General features: G+C 40.0%; 1 protein-coding gene across 1 annotated transcript in view; it reads left to right on the top strand.

The window, feature by feature from the left end:
* The window catches only part of LOC115622449 (titin), a 78,845-nt gene that overhangs the window by 21,772 nt on the left and 34,903 nt on the right, over nt 1-22,170 (top strand). Inside the window, exons 15-22 of the mRNA XM_030516391.1 lie at nt 1,598-6,631; nt 6,861-8,096; nt 8,459-8,526; nt 8,603-8,906; nt 9,283-9,357; nt 12,934-18,280; nt 18,416-18,429; nt 18,696-21,251. Coding sequence (XP_030372251.1) covers nt 1,598-6,631; nt 6,861-8,096; nt 8,459-8,526; nt 8,603-8,906; nt 9,283-9,357; nt 12,934-18,280; nt 18,416-18,429; nt 18,696-21,251 — 14,634 coding nt within the window. The remainder of the gene's footprint in view (nt 1-1,597; nt 6,632-6,860; nt 8,097-8,458; nt 8,527-8,602; nt 8,907-9,282; nt 9,358-12,933; nt 18,281-18,415; nt 18,430-18,695; nt 21,252-22,170) is intronic.

Genomic DNA, 22,170 nt, shown 5'->3' with positions numbered 1-22,170 from the left:
AAAACTCATGCGACTTTCGTTTTAAGTTTATCTATATAGAGAAATGATTTACTTTCGACATACTCGTATTCGTTTATCTGCCAATCATTAATGTATGTGAATGTTTATTATCGTGTTATTAAGTGGTTATTTGATTACTATTATCACTATTATCACAACAAATTCAACTTCATTTATCAACATAATTGATTGATTGACTTTTAGTTTAAATTTGATTTCACAAACTCCACACACTTTTGTTGTTTAATTGTATTTCTCATGTATTTAATACTTAAAACCAATATCGCGTCTATAAATAAATTCAAGCAAATGCATAATAAATTATATTCGTTTTGATAACTGCCATTATGCTCCATGCTCCCGCTTTCCAGCTGCTGCTTGCTCGTTCCACTATACATACTCGTACACTCGTATATGTATTTTTATTTGAATCCTTAGCCGCCATAAATCACAGGTAAGTTTAAAATCTTAACTGCACTATAGAGATGATTTTCACGTATAGTATGTTTGTGCCCGGCAATCAACTGACTACTACTTTCTGTGTTCGATTGTCTACATAGACTGAGATCGTTGAGTGCGCCCCACTGCGCTGTGCAGCGCTACGTTGCGCTGCCCGTTCCCAAAATACCCGCAGACACACCCGCCCATAATTTTTGTAGAAACGTGTACGCCACCTGGTGACGTAGCCAGCACTAATCACTTATCTATTTTTGGAATTAATATTGTATACTTGTAGGTATTGTAAGACTTTGAATTGCTTGCTCTCCATACCTGCCAATGTACTGCTGGTCCATTAAATAGCCCATGACTTATAGTTGTTTATACCAGAGCCAAAACGATTGTCAAATTTCATTGCAGTGATTGATTGGATCAAGAAAATTTTGGCACATTCGTTGCATTACATACGAGTATGCTTCATTGTCATGACACTGCGCCAAATTTAGCAGAGCCTAATGCATCTTGAATCATGTCGTAGACGATTCGTCACACTCGATTAATGATTCATGAGCAACATACCATATATAATATGTAACATATTGCAGCCTCGCGTGCAATTGTTTAGGGCATGACTACAGTTAGAGATAGTCATTCACAGCTATTTTTAACAATACCAATTATAAAAAATATATACTCGTAATATTGTTCATGCGAGAGAACAAGTGTGTATCATTTTTTGACCTTAACGAAAACTAATTTATTAATTCACGGTCAAAGAAGATGAGCTGTCCCATAAGCGAAATCAAAACATGTCGTTCCCCAGAGGGGGTATGTGATTTGTTCAACAAACATATTATTAGACCATAAATTTAAATCAGCATATAATTTTATTTTCCTCCAATATTTTTTTCAAAATATTTCTCTGAAAAATAAATATTGTTTTCACTGCTCTTGAATTCCTTAGTTTAAAAGTTTTTATAGATATCGTTTAAGATTGTGTTGTATTAAGAGCTTTGCAACAATGAATAAGGTAAGTGATCATGAATGCTATATGTACGGACTTAAGACTTCGCACGAGTGACTGAACACTGCTACGTACTCGTTGAATACTTCAATAATTCCGGGATGAACTAAAAATGTACTTTGCCTAACTTTTTAGAGCGACGTATCTCGGCCTATCAATTGCGCACAATTGATTCCGTCGAAGATGAGTCCTCTTCCTCTGGCAGGGAAGATAGTGCACCCGAGTCACCTTATCCACAACAGCAGCAGCCACCACAATATGGCCAGTACCTTGGCGTCAATGGTCAAGTACCGCACCAGGGTCGTTCGCGGACCAAGAAGACCAAGGTGCGCAGCAAATCCCTGCAGCCACCTTCCAACATTGTGCCTTGGCGAAAGTCATCGCGACCTCATCGCGGACGGTCCTTGGATAAGCAGCCATTTTTGCCAGGCTTTAAGCCGGAACCAATCAAATCATGGACTGAGGAGACAATTAGCTTGAAGCCAGCACCCATTGAGAGAAAGAAGCCCGTCCCCAAACTAGAGGCAGCTAAGGTTGTGCTTAAGTCCATTAAAAGCGAGCGGGATCAGGGCATTATGAGCCTTGGTGCTACATTGGAACAAATTATTGCCGGGAAGACTGAAAAAGAAGCTGTACCGTGGATAACTATGCGCGAAAAATTGAAGCAGGTCGAGAGTGTACAGCAACAACTTAATAAATTCGATCTGGATGAGGTATATTTGCGTCCTCTGGAGGGGCAAATCGAGACGGAGTCACAACAACCACAACAGGCTCAAGTGGAACAGGTGAAGCGTGATAAGGAAATTCAACGCTTGAAGAGCATGGAGAGTGTTGAAATAATGGAGATGACAGAGCAAATCGATAAACTTATAACGCAACACCAGAAAGAGGACACAATTCCATGGAAAGAAATGCGCCAACAGTTGAAGAGTGTTCAACGGGTGACTAAACAAATCGACAAATTCAAAATGGAGGAAGTCGAACTTCGCCACTTGCAGGCTCAACAAATTATTACTGAGGAAACACAGACTGCTGTTGAAGACACGGTTGTTATGAAAATTGATGATAGCTCAAAGGGTTCGATAGCGAAGGTTATGCGTCGCGATGAATTGCAGCACTACGAAGATCAATCAAATCTTTACAAACAGCAATTCATAACCACCGAAGATGTTAATATAATGAATGTGTCTGAGCGTGAAAGGCTGGAAGCTCAACGTATAATCAGAGACCAACAAGGTGTTAACTGGAGGCAGCAGCAGGAACGACCGCAGTTACAGCCACTAACATCAGTCGAGGACACAGTTTCATCTCAGACTAGTGAACGTCAGAAACTTGTTCAGCAACAAAGTACAATTGAGGAGGCTCAACGGCAACAGTTCGTGCAAATTGAAGATTCCCAGATGATGAGCCTTGAACAATACGAGCATCTACAGACGGTCAACCAGCGAACTCAACAAGAGGCTTTCAACTGGCGTCAACCACGACAGCCCCAGAAGTTCATTCAAGTTGAAGATTCATCTCTGCTTCATTTGCAGGAGCGTGAAGACACACAAGAGCAGCAGTTACTGCAACAGCAACCAGTTATGTGGGACCGTGGCAGAAAGCAGCCACAACAGCCACAGCAGCCGCAACCAATGCAACCGCAGGTGCCAATCCAAGAACAATATGTCGAAAAGCCTAAGACTTATGAGGAAATGCACGATGAATTGATTGAACCAGTTCCAGTACAACAGCCACAAGCTCAGCCAGTCATGTGGGAAAGAGGCAAAAAGAAGCCTGTTGCTCCACAGCAACAAACTTACGAGGAGCTACATGATGTATTGGCTGAGCCAATCGCACCACAGCAACCACATTTAGTTCCAGTCATGTGGGAACGCGGCAAGAAGCAACCAGTTCCTCAACAGCAACAGGTTACCGCCACAACAGAGTTAGTGGAAACATCTCAATATGCTGAGCAACAAACTGTTGAGGAAACAAAGAAGGTTGCAGTGCGTAAAGTTCTTCCACCACGTGACCCTGAGCAAAGAGTTGAACAGGTAACATTGAAGCCCACGCCACGACAAAAGCCAAAAGAAGCTCAAAAGGCTGAGGAGTTCCAATTGAAACCCCTTAAGAGTACTAGACAAGTACAACAAACAGTCGAAGAGGAATCGCAAAAAGCTTATGAGGAAACTGTAGATGAAATATTGGTTGAAGAAACCGAGCGACAGGAAGCAGAGCCCTCTCAGCCTGTGATGTGGGAGCGTGGCAAGAAGAAGCCTCAGAAACCACAAGAAGCTCAACAGATTCCAAAAACTCTTGAGGTGGCTGAAGATCAACTTGTAGAAGAATCCACTCTCCCTGTAGAACCGCAGCCACAGCCAGTGATGTGGGAGCGTGGCAAGAAGAAGCCTCAGAAAGCACAAGAAGCTCAACAGATTCCAAAAACTCTTGAGGTAGCTGAAGATCAACTTGTAGAAGAATCCACTCTCCCTGTAGAACCGCAGCCACAGCCAGTGATGTGGGAGCGTGGCAAGAAGAAACCCCAGAAACCACAAGAAGCTCAAGAGATTCCAAAAACTCTTGAAGTTGCTGTAGATGAACTTGTAGAAGAGCCAACAAAACCTGCAGAGCCGCAGCCCCAGCCCGTAATATGGGAACGCGGTAAGAAGAAGCCGAAGCAGCCACAAGAGCAAGAGATTCAAAAGACTCTAGAAGTTGTTGAAGATATTTTGGTAGAAGAGGAACCTGAGTCTGTACAGCCGCAGCCTGTCGCGTGGGAACGCGGCAAGAAGAAAAAGATCCAACCAAAACCCCAGGAAGTTACAGAGCAACCAATTGAAGAAGCGCCACAAAAGACCTATGAGGAAGCTGTAGATGAATTACCAACTGAGCCTCAGGAGCAAGACAAACCCCAGCCAGTTCCATGGCAGCGTGGAAAGAAAAAACCGCAACAGCCTGTCGAAGTTATCGAACAAGTCCAACCGGATGAAGTCGATGCCCATATTGAAGAAATTGTCGAAGAAAAAGATATTGAAGAAACCCGTAAGGTTAGGAAAATAAAGAAACCAAAGGCTAAGCCAACAAAATTAGAACCAGAAGTTGAGCAAACTGAAGAACAAGAAGAAGTCGAAGAGGAACAGCCACAAGAAATTGAGGAGACAGTACCTACGACTGAAGAGCCCAAGGCAAAGAAACCAGCTATTAAGCCTGTGGAAGTGGAGCAAGTGGAAAAGGTAACACTTAAGCCTGTTCCTAGAAAGCAACAACCTCTTCCAGAGAAAGAACAAATTGAAGAGGTTTCTTTGAAACCATTGAAAAAGGCTGCAGTTGTTAAAGAGACAATCAAACCAGAAGCTACGGAAGCTGAACTCATTGAGAGTGAAGAAGATGTCGTTGAAGAACAAATTGTGGACGTTACTAAAAAGCGAGTTAAGAAGAAAAAGCCTAAGAAGAAGGTCACAGAAGAAGACAGCATTGAGGAACCACTTGAAGATATTGAAGAACCAATCGAAGAAGCTCAACCAGAAGAACCCACCGAAGACGTTGCTGAGGAAATTATTGAAGAAACACCCATCGAGGAGACTCAACAGAAAGTAACGAAGCCGAAACCAAAGAGAGAAGAAATTGTAGAAAAGGTTGAAGAAGTTTCTTTGAAAAAGGTTACTAGGCCCAAAAAACAATTACCTCAGGAAGCGACGATCGAGGAAGTACGTCTTAAGCCAACAAAACGCACAGCAGCTAAGCCTGAAGAAGTTAAATTGGAAGAAGTTGACTTGCAGCATGTCGAGAAGGTGGATGAAACCATCGTGCAAGAAGAAAAGCGCAAGACTAAAAAAGTAAAGAAGCCGAAGCATGAAGATCTGCCTGAAATATCAGATGCAGAACCAACAGAGTTGGAAGAGGCCGAGCACATAGATATTGAAAAAGAGCCTAAGATTGAAGAGGCACCAGCTCAAGTGCCATGGGAAAGAGGAAAGAAGAAGAAGCCAGTTGAACAGCCTTTAGAAGAAAAACAATGGCCAACGGGTAAGCGCCGACCACTAGCTCAAGAAGAACCAGAAGAAGTTCAGCTTAAGCCAATACCAGCAAAACCAATCGAAGAGCCGCAGCGTCCAGAAAAAGCAATACCAGGACCCGAGCTTGTACCCGAAGAGCGGCCAAAGAGCGAAGACGAAGATGTAGAACTGGAGCCGCTTCAACTTCCAGAAGAAAAGCCGCCCAAGGAAAAAGTAAAGAAAGAAAAAAAGAAAAAGCCCAAACTGAAAAAGGCAACTCCATCCGTCGACGAGGTCTCCGAAGAAATGGCTGAGCCATTTGCAGAGCCAATTGCTGAGGAAGATCAAGTTGAAGAAATTCCTATTGACGACGACAAAGTGGTTGCCGTTTCCGAAGATGTGCTGCCCGAAGAAGAAGTCGTTCCCACGGAAGAATTACCAGAAACCAAGCAAAAGGCCCATAAGAAGAGAACAAAACGTCTTAAGGAAGCCTCAATTGAGGGCCAACCTCAATTACTGGAAGCGGTTGTAGCTGAAATTGAAAAAATAGATGAAACTTCTCAGGAGATCTCACAAAAGACTATTACACTGAAAAAGACTGAAGACTCTAGACCTCAATTTATCACAACTGAACAGCTCATTGAACTCGATGTTGAAGATGTTCGAAGAGACTTAGAAATGAAAGTCACCTCTAATATTATTAAGAAGGAGAAACGGCGGGTTGTACTTGATGATAGTCAGCCATTGCCAGAACTGGAGCTGATTACGCAGAAACGAATCCAGGAGGGTATTGACAAGGTCGCCGATGAAGAACTAATTGAAGATCAGCAGTTGATACAAAATCTGGAGGAGACTACCACCTCTGAGGTTGTAGGTCAGGAGCGTAAGCTGGTTAAGAAGAAAAAGAAGGAAATCAAGCCGCCCCGAATCACAGAAAAGCTTCGCCCCCGACAATGCATTCCGGAAGAGCCTACTGTGCTTGAGTGCAAGGTTGAGGGTGTACCATTCCCAGAAATCAATTGGTACTTTAACGATATACTTTTATTCGCTTCGGAAAAGTATGAAATAACAGTTGTTGAGCAAGTAGCTCAGCTTAAAATAGCTAAGGTGACCCCAAGCGATGTCGGTGTCTACACATGCGAGGCCAAGAATGAAGCTGGAGTTGCTACATCCCGTACCAATATTATATTAGGTAAGTCAACCATTAAATGGATCCCCACTTTCTTATATAGCATATCTATCTATTTGTCATTTTAAATTCCTAAATCAAAACCCATAATTCACACGTTGCGTGAACATTACAACGTTTGAAAACAACCTTTTACCAATGACCTCCTTTCGTTTCCCCTATCTGTATTTAAATTGCCCAATACACCACAAACACACGATCTATAAATTTTACTTATTCATATTAAATGCAGAAAAAGAACAAGGAGTTCCTCCACAATTCACGAAACCGTTGAAGATAGTGTTTACAGAAGAAAAAGAACCTGAGCGATTAAAGGTTACAGTTACCTGTCAGGTCACCGGTAAGCCGATCCCTCAGGTTCAATGGTACCGGGGAACTGAAGAGGTTATACCAAGCGAGACAGTTCAAATGTTCTATAATGAGGAAACTGGCGATGTGGCACTAGAAATTATCAACCCCACACCGAACGAGGCAATAACCTACACAGTCCAAGCACAGAATCAGTTCGGCCGTGCTATTGGAAATGCCAATATTATGAGTCGACTCGATGAGGAGCCTAAAGAGATATTAAAGGCTCCTACTGTTACTCCACTGAGTGCTGTTGTTATACCAAACGGTGGAACTTTGTTCTTTGAGGCCAAATATGATGGCATGCCAAAGCCAGAAATTAAATGGCTGCGTAATGGCCGCGAAATACAAGAAAATGAAGAAACTATTATTGAAACAACCGAGACAACAACAACAATTAAAATTGTAAACATGACTCGCAAACGCACAGGCAAATATGAGATATGGGCCAAGAACAAAGTAGGTGAAGCCAAATCGTCTGGGTCGGTGGTGGTGACAGATCAAGCGCCCGATAAACAAATTAAGCCTCCACGCTTCATACAGCCATTGGAGCCAAAGTTCTTCGAGGAACACGAGGTCGTCATACTTGAAGCAGTTGTTGAGTCGGAACCACTATCGTCGTTCCAATGGTTCGTGCATAATGAACCACTTAAGACCTCCACAGAATGCCGTATTGTTAGTGAGGCAAACAAATCGACTCTTTTGATAGAAGACTTCCAGAAGAAGTTTGCGGGACCGTACACTTGCCGAGCGGAAAATGTTGGTGGATCAGTCACATCAACAGCTACAGTTAATTTGCTCGAGACATTGCCTCAGGAAGAAGCCGTAGAATTTGAATCGCCACGTTTCATTGAAGAGCTCATTGCTCCCGTGGAGGTTATGGATGGTGAAGCTCTGCTACTTACATGCAAGGTCACGGGCAAGCCGACGCCAAAGGTTGAATGGTACCACAATAAGGAAAAAATCACAGAGACTAAAGAAACAACAATATCGCAAGACTTACAGGGCATATGTCAGCTGAAAATAACTGAAGTGTTCCCTGAAAATGAGGGTCAATACAAATGTGTTGCTTCGAATAAGATTGGCAAAAGCGTTACCAAGACAACTGTTAATATTCAAGGTACATTCAGTATCAATTGATAATACAACTCGTTAACTTTATAGTATTTATTAGTGAATTGTAAAGAAACCTTTTCGACACAATACACTATTTGCATCCACTTATGTATAGGTTTTCAAATAACCACACACTCTCCACTATCCTGTCTTTGATTGCCTCGACCAAACTTCCTCGTACTAACTAACTTTGTGGTCAACTTGCATTTGCATGAGAATCTCAAAAATACACCTTTCTTTTTTCTATTGTATGACCATACATATGTGTATGGAATTTACATACTCTTTTGTATATATATTTTCCTGTTTCCTTTGTTGCGCCCATCGAGTTTACGCAGCCTATTAAATAAATAAATCATTTTTTAGCATTTGAATATATCCCCGATTCTGAAATCACTGGACTCACAGGATCTGAGGAGGATCTACTTGATAGAGTAAGCGTAATTGTCGAAATGCCGCGCCTAGGCTCCCATTCTAATGCAATCTATATATGTAACGCCACTATTCTAGACCATCTCAATCGACGAACAAGCACCGAAAATTGTTAAGAAACTACCAGAAAAAATCGAACCCAAAGAGGGTGAACAAGCGAAACTGGAAGTTAAGGTTATTGGTAAGCCCAAACCAAAAGTCAAATGGCTGCGCGACGACGAAGAGATATTTGCTTCCGAGGAATATCAAATCGAAAATTTCGAAGATGGCACATCAGTGCTGGTCATCAATCATGTATATCCAGATGATTTGGGCACAATTAGTTTTGAAGCCTACAATCCGTTGGGTGTGGCAGTGACGACGGCGCTTTTCGCAGTCGAAGGTACTATTATGTTTGATATGGTTTCCTCTGCATACTTTACTATATGTGAAGTATTATACAAGTATATATATATATATAATACCAAACACATGAGTTTGGATTTGTCAGTAAACTTGTCTTTCAGATTGCATCGTTGCCAAATATTTTAATGTTCTTACCTTACTTGCTAAACATGTTCCACCAATTAATACCCCACCCTGACTTCCCTTTTGCGATACACTTATGACTCTCACCCACACTTTCAGGAACGATATCTACACATTTAAATTACTAGGCGATAAAATCAAATTGATATTGTTTCTCTTCAATTTATTTATTTCTCAAATAATAAATTGTTTTGCATTTATTACCTTTTAATTTATGTGCTCTACAAAAGGCATCGTTGGATCAAAGGATTATCGAAAGCCAGAATGGGTAACTCATATGGAAGAAATGCAAATCGCACTAAAAGGTATGTTTAATTTAATACAAACTTTAACACCTTCAACTGCTGTTATGTGTATATGTGTTTTAATTTTGTGTCCCCCAATACACACACAAATGTCTTTAGTATAATTGTCTTTAAACAAACAATTCCCAAACTCTGTCTCTTCTTCTGTCTGTCTCTACTTATGTTATTTTGTTTCGTCCAATGTATCGTTCAACAAAGAATATACTTATAAGGAACTTATGTGAACTTGTGTAGTGTACCCCCAGAAGCTTACAGCAATGTGGCTTTATAATTTCTCCAATGCCAGCCATAGGGCTTACTACCCACCCCTCAGTACCTATATTAAACCATAATACCACTCCACAGTAAACGCCAATAGATTACAATTATTTTCGTATATAAAAATATATGTATTTTTTACAGTATTTCATCTGCAAGTACTTAATTGGTTGTGTTTTAGTTTCATAAATTCATCAAAACTCAAATGTGCTAACATTATTATTTTTAAATTCTTTCCAAGGAAATTTTATAATCGTAATACTCCCAAAGCGCAGCTGCCATTTTCCTACTAAAACAAAACAAAAAGAAATTAACAATTAAGTATATTTTGCTCATGTTATGTATTTGTATAAACTGACCAAACTATTTTGCACCTATATGTGTGTACCAAAACGCTGCATATAGCTAATATTCACACTCTATACTCGTATATAAAACAGACAAACAAATTACAAAGTATTTGAGAAACTCTCAGTCACCTGAACAGAACAATTATGCCCGTGGATTTATTATAAATCAGGGCTCTACACAAATGTTGTAAGTATAGTATGTAAAAACACACAGAACACAGACGCCTTGTTGTATGAGTTGTCGGCATTTGTAGAGAGTAGTATCTAATCCAAGGATATGTGATGCAATTTTTGTGCTTATAGCTGCTAAATGCTCGCCATCGCTGCTTAATGAAATGCGTGACGCCCGCGCTGCGCCCGGCGAAACGGGAAAGTTCTCAGTACAATTTGCAGGCAATCCATGTCCAGGTATAGTATGCTATTGGAAATACAAATTAAATCGGAGGGGGGAGCTGTTAAAGCCGTTGTCAATGCTGACTGATGTAGTGTGGTTCTTTTGATTTTAGATGTACAGTGGTATTTCAACAATGTACAGCTTAGGGAATCGGAAAAGTATCACATGATAGTGCAGGAATCAGAGGCCTCACTAGAGATTATCAATATTACAAATGAGGACTGTGGCTATTATAATTGCAAATTGATTAACGAAATTGGCATGACAATGACTCGTGCTAAGTTCGATATATCCTCAACGTCAAGCAAGATCGAAGAGATGGAGCTTGAGCAAAGAAAGTCGTCTAAGACGACTGTAAAGAAGAAAGCTGGTAAAAAGACCACAAGCACGTTAATCAAGAAGACGGGCGTTGCCGATAGACAGACAGTTCATAAAACTGAAATCGAAATAGTGCCAGCAACTGTAACCGAAACAACCATGAATGTTTTTAAAGTTCGGCAACCGGTCTCTATATTAGTGGAGCAGAGTGGAATTTCTGAAGAAATGATTGTTAAAGATCGCAAAATAGCTGATGCCGAACTCCTGAAGAGCAAAATAATTGAAGAAGTTGAGGAAGAAGAGGAGGAGGAGGAGCTCCTTGAGAAAAAGGAGTTTATATCAAGCAAGAGTATTGAGATAAGAAAAACCGTTGAGTTGATAAAAACGAAGATATCTCAGAAAAGCATACAAATTGAAGATATCCGTGAGATAAGTCATCACGAGGAAGTGCAATGGTTGCTTGAATCCATCGAAGCCGAGTCTTTTGGCAAAATCGGCGAAGCGGCTCTGAGAGATCTTGCAACGATTGGTTTACTTTTGCGACACGGCTGCAATCATTATGAAATAACGTACATGTACGAGCAGAACATTTTCATATCACTACAAAAGCCCGAGTCCCAATCCGCACTGGTACAACTTGTAGAACGTGAGGGTCACGAGGAGCTGATCACACAGATATTGAGTGAATCATCGAATGAGGATGAAACTATATTAGCAGCGACAGTCGGCTTTAAAGCATTCATTCGCATGATACAGACGTATGAGATAACGATTGAGATGGTTATACGTAAATTTGTTAGGGAAGATTTCATCTCGCACGACTGGAAAATATGTGGAAAAGAGGTTTGAGCTTTGTTCACTGTTTTCGTGATTGTTTTTTTTTTCTTCTCTCTGTCGTAATTTTCAGAGCATTGTGAAAACTGAAATGCATTTAAAATTGTTATAAATTATTTTTCAATTATTGGAAACTAGTACAAACGAACGCATTTCAAATTACAACTATACATACGAGTATGTGCAGTTATACCTTTCATAATGCTGCAATCTAAAATCTTCTTCTTAATTTGGTGTATTGATTTTGTTCTTCATTTTTATTTAATCTGATATTTAAATGAATGTAGAGAATAGTAGAGACTTCGCAGATTATTGAAAGTCATGAGGCTGTAACACATATGAAAATCGGTGAGTAAGAGTGTTAATTTTTTTTTGCATTCTATAGCTTATAGAGCGTAATTGTAATTCGATGTAGATATTGCACACTTACTCAATAGCTGTTTTATTTCTTTTTATTTTGAACATGCAAAACTGCTTTGTAAAACTTACCTCCGCTTCACGTGCCAATCCCAACAAAAATCTAACACAACCAACCGTAGAGGAAACATTTGTCGAGGAGCGCACGATAGTTGTCAAAGAAGGTTTGAACATAAACACAGATGAACTGTAAAACCAAACAATACCTGTATACTTAAATCCGCCAAACGATGTACCCTACGAACTACCAACACATATATGCTGTTTAATAATATTATTAATTTATGCGCCAATTTTACGTATTAATGCAAAACAATAATAAATATTGACTTCTAAATATATAACAATTAAATTTTTGTTAAACCTCAAAATCATGTGTATATTCTAAAAAGACGACATGCAACAGACCATCAATATAAGTATTAACATCGCCTATTAATTGCTAATTACCACCACTTTATGCTTTCCGCTGTATATACACACATATCCCCAAGAAGATACTATCGCTGTTGTCATATAAGCTTGCCAATTCAATACTTTTCAGAATCTTAATCAAAAATTTTAACTATTGCCCAGTGCTATTACATGCTTACTTACTATATTTATTTAATAGTAATAGTGCACATTTAAGCTTTTTTACTTTTGGCCATTTAATTCATTCGCCGGAAGACTGTTTTTAATATCATGAGGTAAGTAAATGAGTTGGATAGAGTACCATTTGTTTGTCTGTTTAGTCTTTAGTCGTGTACAAAGCTACATTTTCGATAAATATAGTATATCTCAACTATGTATTTTAATACTTACCTTTGTTTAAAATTAAGTCGTTAGCTTTGTCATTAGCCTAAGGAAGAGTATCTGATTGGCTGTATAAATTTTGAAGCTTACACGCAGGTACACCATTGCTCTGCAAGAAATAACAAAATCGTTTTGAATGATTTACTGTATGTTATTAACTGCAACACAAAGAACCGACATTGTTATTGTTTAATTACATTACATTCACAGAAACAACTGCCACAAAAGTGGAAGAACAATTCATTCAGCAAAAAGAACAAGAACTCCAAGTACAAGCTGAGAAAATTGTGCATAAGAAAACCAAATCTAAAAAGCATAAAAAACATACAGAAACAACACATCAACGAGAAATCGTCGATGACATTTTGGCAATTGAAACATCCACAGAAGAACTAAAAACAGAAACTTTACAACAAATTGAAACAAATCAATACGAAACACTGTCCACGCAGAACCTACCAAAAGATATAGTTGAAATCACAGCTATTGCAGAAACTGTAGAACTTTCCACCCCGAAACCAGTGCCAGCCCGAGTACACAAAGATTTAACCCCGCAGAAAATAGTTGCTATCGAAGAGGAGCATTTAACGCTTGATGATATAACCAGTCATTCCGAAAAGTTCATACCAACCAATGAAAGAACAACCGAAAATATAGTGGTCCAAGAACGACATGCTCCCCATGTATTTGAGACTGAGACTAAAGAACCTTCTGATAAACTAAGACCCACTAAGCTACCAAAGACTGTAACAGCCGATATGAAGATAAGTGAATCTCATTCGTTATCCGTTGAAGTGCCCAGCGCAGAGAGTACAACTGAGAAACTGAAGCCATTCGAAATTCCAGTACAGCATACCCAAGGAGAACTTTTACTTTCGCATGAGCTCAACGAAGAGGAGCCATCAGTTTTGCAAACCGTCGAGAAGTTGAAAGACACGAGGATGGAGATTGGTACTGAAATGGCACAAACTCATTTTGTACAACAACAGGGTTTGATGGTAACTGAAGCCATTAGCCATGAACATATGGGTGAAGAATTGCAACCACTAAGACCCCGTGGTCAGCAAATAAGTCCAAATATATTACCAAGTGAAAGCAGCGTTGATGTTGTTGAATACCAGGCGCATGATTCATTGAAAGATCTTATACTAGACGCGAAAATTTCCCCAGAGAGTTCAGTAGCTAATGTAGTTCAGTTTAAGTCTATTACAACGACTTCATCTGAAGCTATGGAAAGCGTAATTGACATAGAGACCCAAATTACGCCTACGAGAGGTGTCGCTGATGTTACGATGAGGCTCGAGGAAGTCCCACTTTCCGTGGAGGAAACGGAAACATTTGAATCTGCTCCGAATGAAAAGACGTTTGCCACTCGGCATTTTGAATTGCAAGCCACGAAAAATTTGGTAATTACCGAAGGTATTATAAATACATCAGCTAATTTGCAAAGTCCAATTGAAGAAGACGTGCCGACATTTTCGATTGATGCCAAAGATGCAGAAATGACTATCGAGACGCAGTCCCACATCATTGCATTTGAAACTGTTTCTACAGAAGATGGTCCGAAAGAAATTATTTCTCCAGATGATGTACCTGCATTTGAAGCGACATTAAGCAGAACTCAACCACTTACTGTCGGCGAGACTCAAGAACAACATTTAGGCGAATTTGCCGAGGAATTGAAAAAGCCCACTTTAGAGTTGTCCAAGCCTGCGAAGAGCACGTTTACTAAATCCCGTGGGATAGCGGATAGAACGGAAGAGTCTATATATGAGTCAGTTGACAGAATTGAAACTGCATTGCCAAGCAGTGTTCAAGGAAAAGCCAACATAACAGACGGTGAATCGGCAGCCGAAGTACAAGCATTGGACATCATTGAGGCAGAGCAGCAGCTTATACTGGAAAAACCAGCATTTGGAGAGGTAGAGCAGAGTTACGTGCAGCAGAAAGCCATTGAAATCAAGCAAGAAACGGCAATTGAAAAGGAAGATGTTCTGCCTTTAGCCCTCCGAAAGCCCGATCAACTTGCTGCAAAGGTGATAGTTCCAGCGGAACTAAAAGTATCCAGTACTCTAGAAGTACATCCAGAAGAAGCACCCGAAGACATTTGTACCGATAGTAATTTGCAAGTCTCAGCCAATACAGCATTTGAAACTAAACCTATTGTGGTATCAAGTGAAACAGATTTGCTGGAAACTAGTGCTTTCTTAGAGCCACAACAAGAACCTGATCTCAGAGCTGGTAGAGTACGTATAGATACAAACGCGCAGCCTTTGGAAGTACTACAAGTACATTTCACTGAAACAAGCACAGAGCTAAATGAAAAAAGACAACAATTACCTTATTCCAATGCAATTACCACAACCGAGGCTTTCAAACATACTGAAGGCATAGAACAAATGCTATTGGACTCAACAAAAGAACATCTAGTGGAAAGCCGACCTAATGTGGCTTCAGCAGAGATCAGCATATCCGCTCAATTCGGAGCTGACATAAGTGAACAGGCTTTTCTGGAGACAGTGCAGCAGCAAAAATCGGAAAAGAGTCCATTGCAAACACAAGCTTCACAAGGTCAACCGGAATTGTTACAACCGCTGGAGGTTAGGTCTTGTCTTTATCTGGAACAAGAATCTACCCTACATCAAGAACCTCAAACTGTTATGGAGAATGCTGCTCTGGGAATAACCAGTGCTTTTCAAGTTGCCAATGCAGTTAGCCCTCAACACATGGAATCATTACAAGACTTTGATGAGAAAATGCAATCCCAACAGAAAGCTCATGTTGATATTGGGGAAATAAGAATAGCTGAGTGTGAAAGCACTTTCCCGTTAGATGCGCTAGAAGACTATTCAACGCCAATATATAAAACATCCACAGTTAGTAATGTCGATATAACTAAAAATCAATCAACTTTACAAACATCAACAACTATTGTAAGTGAAAACACTGAAGAATTATCTGATTATACTATTCCTAGGGTGGAATGTATTGACGAAAGCTTATCGGAGCTTTCACAAAAAACTCCAGTTGTGGAACAAGTTAGGGTGTTGGATAATGTTGCGGACTTAAGCAGCTACTCTCCCAAAACAGAGACGAGTCAATCAACTATTGTCGATGCGTTTCATGAGATTAAGGTTGGACAAACTGAAACATTTGATAAGGAAGATGCACTTAATCAAGAAACTCAGCCAGTGGAGCAAAGAACGAAAATGTCTCTCGATGCTTCAATTGGTGTTGCGTTAAGTGAGCAAGAGAATCCTTTGGAATCTGAGGAAAGCTTAAATATATTACCCACTCACATGCAGAAAGCTATATCAGCAACGCCTGAATCGTTAAAGGTGCCAATAACGGAAGAGGTTCAAGAAAATCAGTCAATAGAAAGGTTGGAAAACTACCCCATTTCAAATCAATTTGCAGAACCAAACTTTGAAATTTCTAATGAAACCATATCCACAAAAGCAATGGTATACGATAATATTTCAAAGCCAGTGGAGTTTATGCAACCAGAGACATTTAAATCGAAATCATCATTGATTTCACATGAGCATAGTACTTTTGGAACAGAATGTTTTGTAATTGATGAAGTGGATAATTTCGATAATAAGCCACATAATGTGGGTAAGACAGCAACAGCACTATTGGATAATTATAGTCAGTCAGCAGTAGCAGAGAGTCAAAGGTTATTGGAATCAGAAACAGCATTTGGAACTGAAGACATCGAATTGATTAATGCTAAAGTAACTGATATTGTACCCGTTCGTCATACTAAGGACGTAGACGAACATACCGTTTTCGAATCAACAGATGATATGGCTAGATTTGGTGCGTTCAGTACATTACACGCAGGAATAGTTCATGAACTGGCACATGAACATGTTACAGACTTACAGCAAGCAATGGAAGGCGCTACAACTCTAAATGTTAAAATGAATTCCTCAGCAGTCGCTACTGAAAACTCAATGCCGTCTAAGCTAAGCTTGCCATTGAGTTCTGAAGTAGTAACAACGGAAAGCACTGAGAAACTTGTGCCTGTTTTCGCAAGTGAAGATGTCGCTCAACACACTTTTTCAGAACAACAACAGGAAGTCATAGTTTCGCAAATAGATTGCATCGAGCTATCCGAGTCCTTCCCAGCTGCCGACATATTATCTGCAAAAGCAGCAACGACTATGGGGGAACTGTTTAAGACTTCACCAGAACTATCAGAGCCGAAAATTTATCAAAAGGAATCAAATATTGAGATAAAAGAGCCTTTGGAAAGGAAAGCAAAGGCCATTCTGGATGATGTTCGGCAAGGCCCTACTATTTCTAATATCGTATCATTTGAAACAACTGAGAAAATTGAACATGCAGCATTGCGCGATCATGCCAATGTAGACAACATTATTTATTGCACTGATGCTAATAAAGTACAGGTCAATGCAGCTGATATAGTCATGCAAAGTGAACAGAATTTCAGTGAGAGGCTACACGGTCAAAATGCAAAAGTATTTATTGAAGGTACAGCACATGAGACGTCAACTGCTGAAGTCGTAGCGTTGGAAAATGTTGGAATCATCGAAGCTCCTATGCAACATAAACTGTTACAAGCTCAAAGAACTTCGAGTGACATTTTAACTAAAACTCACATAACAGAAACTCAGCTTCTCTTGGAAAGGGAAAGTGAAAAAGATATTGAGAATGCAAAGCTGGAACATGCCAGAAGCACAACAGATGAAATCAATATCCACAAAACTATATCCCAAATAAGTCCATATGAAATAGTAAGCGAACTGACACAAAAAGATACAGAGGAGCATGTTGTCAAAGTTCTTATCGATAAAGATACAAGCGTTAGCCAGTTGATATCCATACAGGAAAGTCTTATAAAAGAAACTGATTTGACTCCATTAACTTCAAAAGTGGAAAAAGCACAAGTTGCAAATACTGAACAAATGCCTCTACAAACAGAAGAAATTTTTGGACTAAGCTCAATAGAAGAAACTTATAATTTGAAAAAAGAAAATGCTCAACTCAAGTTTCAGTCTGAGAATGAAGCGACAAATGTAATTGAACAGTACACATTTGAGCCATCTTTGAAACTTTCTGATCTAAAAATGGACCATATGGAGTGTGGTCCTGGTTTAATAAAATATGTTACTCAGCCCCTAGAAACATCAACAATAAACATATACGAAAGCGTTAGCAACCAAGATGAATTAGGACCTGCGGTAAATGAAAAATCGGTTGAATCTACTGTGCTGTTGGACTTAAATGTTTCGGTGGTACAAGAATTATCTGCTTTATCGGCAATAAATAGTTTTGTAAGGCCAGAAACTAAGGAGGAAACTGCGCAACAAATAACCATTTCTAAAGAAGTGACAAATGAAAATATTAAAAAGGAATTTATGCCCACCAACCTAAACGAAGACATAAAACACGAAATACCGTCCATCACTACACAGAGTACGTACCATAATGAAAGAGTAATGATTGAAAAACAACTGAGAATTGCAGCAAAACGGGGGAAAATAAAAAAGAATTTTGTTTTCGATGTTATATATATAAAATTTAGATAGCTCTAAATGTAATCTGGAAATAAATTCTATGAACCTAAAATCTGTACATAAAATTTAAAAAGAGTCTTCATTGAAAATTAATACACCTATACAAATTGGTACATAAGATTAATAATTTTTTTTTACATAGACAGCTTCAACAGAAAAAGTTAGTATATAAATTTTACCTAATAAAATGAAATAACTCTTTTTATAAATTCTGGTAAGTAAGATTGGAGATAGGCTTAAGAAGGTAAAAAGGCGTATTACACCCATTCCAAACCAACCCCTCAAATAAACACATAATACACAGAACAAACAAATACAATTATCAAACAAATAAAAACTTATACTAACCGACACTTCTTTACACAGATCAAAAGCAAGCCACAGACACAAAACACACACAAAATATTACACCCACACAAACAAAAGAAAAGCATGACTTGGACAAAACGGAAACACCAGAAGAAAAAGAAAAATTGGAAGATGATAAAACAAATAAAACCAAACTGCGAACCCGGGTTAAAAAACGCAAGGATGAACCACAAGAGCTACCAGAAGTAGTACAGGAATTGCCTGAAGAAGTTCGTGTTGTCGAAACTGTATCTGAAGATGGAACACCAAAGAAAAAGAAGATCCGCACACGTGTCATTAAGAAGGTCAAGGGTGACAAACAAGAGGTTACGAAGATCGAAACTGTGGAGGAGGATGACAAGCCCACTGAAACAGTAGTCACAGTGGAAGAGGGTCCAGTTGAAGAAGAAACACCAGAAGAAGTCAAAGAACTGCCTGAAGAAGTTCGTGTTGTCGAAACTGTATCTGAAGATGGAACTCCCAAGAAAAAGAAGATCCGCACACGTGTCATTAAGAAGGTCAAGGGTGACAAACAAGAGGTTACCAAGATCGAAACTGTGGAGGAGGATGACAAGCCAACTGAAACAGTAGTCACAGTGGAAGAGGGTCCAGTTGAAGAAGAACAACCAGAAGAAGTTAAGGAACTTCCCGAAGAAGTTCGTGTTGTCGAAACTGTATCTGAAGATGGAACTCCTAAGAAGAAGAAGATCCGCACACGTGTCATTAAGAAGGTCAAGGGTGACAAACAAGAGGTTACCAAGATCGAAACTGTGGAGGAGGATGACAAGCCAACTGAAACAGTAGTCACAGTGGAAGAGGGTCCAGTTGAAGAAGAACAAGCAGAAGAAGTTAAGGAGCTTCCTGAAGAAGTTCGTGTTGTCGAAACTATTTCTGAAGATGGAAAGCCCAAGAAGAAGAAGATCCGCACGCGTGTCATTAAAAAGGTCAAGGGTGACAAACAAGAGGTTACCAAGATCGAAACTGTGGAAGAGGATGACAAGCCAACTGAAACAGTAGTCACAGTGGAAGAGGGTCCAGTTGAAGAAGAAAAACCAGAAGAAGTTAAGGAGCTTCCTGAAGAAGTTCGTGTGGTCGAAACTGTATCTGAAGATGGAAAGCCCAAGAAGAAGAAGATCCGCACACGTGTCATTAAGAAGGTCAAGGGTGACAAACAAGAGGTTACCAAGATCGAAACTGTGGAAGAGGATGACAAGCCAACTGAAACAGTAGTCACAGTGGAAGAGGGTCCAGTTGAAGAAGAAAAACCAGAAGAAGTTAAGGAGCTTCCTGAAGAAGTTCGTGTGGTCGAAACTGTATCTGAAGATGGAAAGCCCAAGAAGAAGAAGATCCGCACACGTGTCATTAAGAAGGTCAAGGGTGACAAACAAGAGGTTACCAAGATCGAAACTGTGGAAGAGGATGATAAGCCAACTGAAACAGTGGTCACAGTGGAAGAGGGTTCAGTTGAAGAAGAACAACCAGAAAAAGTTAAAGAACTGCCCGAAGAAGTTCGTGTTGTCGAAACTGTATCTGAAGATGGAAAGCCCAAGAAAAAGAAGATCCGCACGCGTGTCATTAAAAAGGTCAAGGGTGACAAACAAGAGGTTACCAAGATCGAAACAGTGGAAGAGGATGACAAGCCAACTGAAACAGTAGTCACAGTGGAAGAGGGTCCAATTGAAGAAGAAAAACCAGAAGAAGTTAAGGAGCTTCCTGAAGAAGTTCGTGTTGTCGAAACTATTTCTGAAGATGGAAAGCCCAAGAAAAAGAAGATCCGCACACGTGTCATTAAGAAGGTCAAGGGTGACAAACAAGAGGTTACCAAGATCGAAACTGTGGAAGAGGATGACAAACCAACTGAAACAGTAGTCACAGTGGAAGAGGGTCCAGTTGAAGAAGAACAATTAGAAGAAGTTAAGGAACTGCCCGAAGAAGTTCGTGTTGTCGAAACTGTATCTGAAGATGGAAAGCCCAAGAAGAAGAAGATCCGCACGCGTGTCATTAAAAAGGTCAAGGGTGACAAACAAGAGGTTACCAAGATCGAAACTGTGGAAGAGGATGACAAGCCAACTGAAACAGTAGTCACAGTGGAAGAGGGTCCAGTTGAAGAAGAAAAACCAGAAGAAGTTAAGGAGCTTCCTGAAGAAGTTCGTGTTGTCGAAACTATTTCTGAAGATGGAAAGCCCAAGAACAAGAAGATCCGCACGCGTGTCATCAAAAAGATCAAGGGTGACAAACAAGAGGTTACCAAGATTGAAACTGTGGAAGAGGATGACAAGCCAACTGAAACAGTAGTCACAGTGGAAGAGGGTCCAGTTGAAGAAGAACAACCAGAAGAAGTTAAAGAACTGCCCGAAGAAGTTCGTGTTGTCGAAACTGTATCTGAAGATGGAAAGCCCAAGAAAAAGAAAATCCGCACACGTGTCATTAAGAAGGTCAAGGGTGACAAACAAGAGGTTACGAAGATCGAAACTGTGGAGCAGGATGACAAACCAACTGAAACAGTAGTCACAGTGGAAGAGGGTCCAGTTGAAGAAGAACAACCAGAAGAAGTTAAGGAACTGCCCGAAGAAGTTCGTGTTGTCGAAACTGTATCTGAAGATGGAAAGCCCAAGAAGAAGAAGATCCGCACACGTGTCATTAAGAAGGTCAAGGGTGACAAACAAGAGGTTACCAAGATCGAAACTGTGGAAGAGGATGACAAGCCAACTGAAACAGTAGTCACAGTGGAAGAGGGTCCAGTTGAAGAAGAACAACCAGAAGAAGTTAAGGAGCTTCCTGAAGAAGTTCGTGTTGTCGAAACTGTATCTGAATATGGAAAGCCCAAGAAGAAGAAGATCCGCACGCGTGTAATTAAGAAGGTCAAGGGTGACAAACAAGAGGTTACCAAGATCGAAACTGTGGAGGAGGATGACAAGCCAACTGAAACAGTAGTCACAGTGGAAGAGGGTCCAGTTGAAGAAGAACAACCAGAAGAAGTTAAAGAACTGCCCGAAGAAGTTCGTGTTGTCGAAACTGTATCTGAAGATGGAACTCCTAAGAAAAAGAAGATCCGCACACGTGTCATTAAGAAGGTCAAGGGTGACAAACAAGAGGTTACCAAGATCGAAACTGTGGAGGAGGATGACAAGCCAACTGAAACAGTAGTCACAGTGGAAGAGGGTCCAGTTGAAGAAGAACACCCAGAAGAAGTTAAAGAACTTCCAGAAGAAGTTCGTGTTGTCGAAACTGTATCTGAAGATGGAATTCCTAAGAAAAAGAAGATCCGCACACGTGTCATTAAGAAGGTCAAGGGTGACAAACAAGAGGTTACCAAGATCGAAACTGTGGAAGAGGATGACAAGCCAACTGAAACAGTAGTCACAGTGGAAGAGGGTCCAGTTGAAGAAGAAAAACCAGAAGAAGTTAAGGAACTGCCCGAAGAAGTTCGTGTTGTCGAAACTGTATCTGAAGATGGAATTCCTAAGAAAAAGAAGATCCGCACACGTGTCATTAAGAAGGTCAAGGGTGACAAACAAGAGGTTACCAAGATCGAAACTGTGGAAGAGGATGA

This window comes from Scaptodrosophila lebanonensis, unplaced genomic scaffold (assembly GCF_003285725.1).
Source record: "Scaptodrosophila lebanonensis strain 11010-0011.00,11010-0021.00 unplaced genomic scaffold, SlebRS2 tig00000043-arrow-pilon, whole genome shotgun sequence".
Taxonomy (NCBI): Eukaryota; Metazoa; Arthropoda; class Insecta; order Diptera; family Drosophilidae; genus Scaptodrosophila; species Scaptodrosophila lebanonensis.
This window is presented reverse-complemented; position numbering and strand designations above follow the sequence as displayed.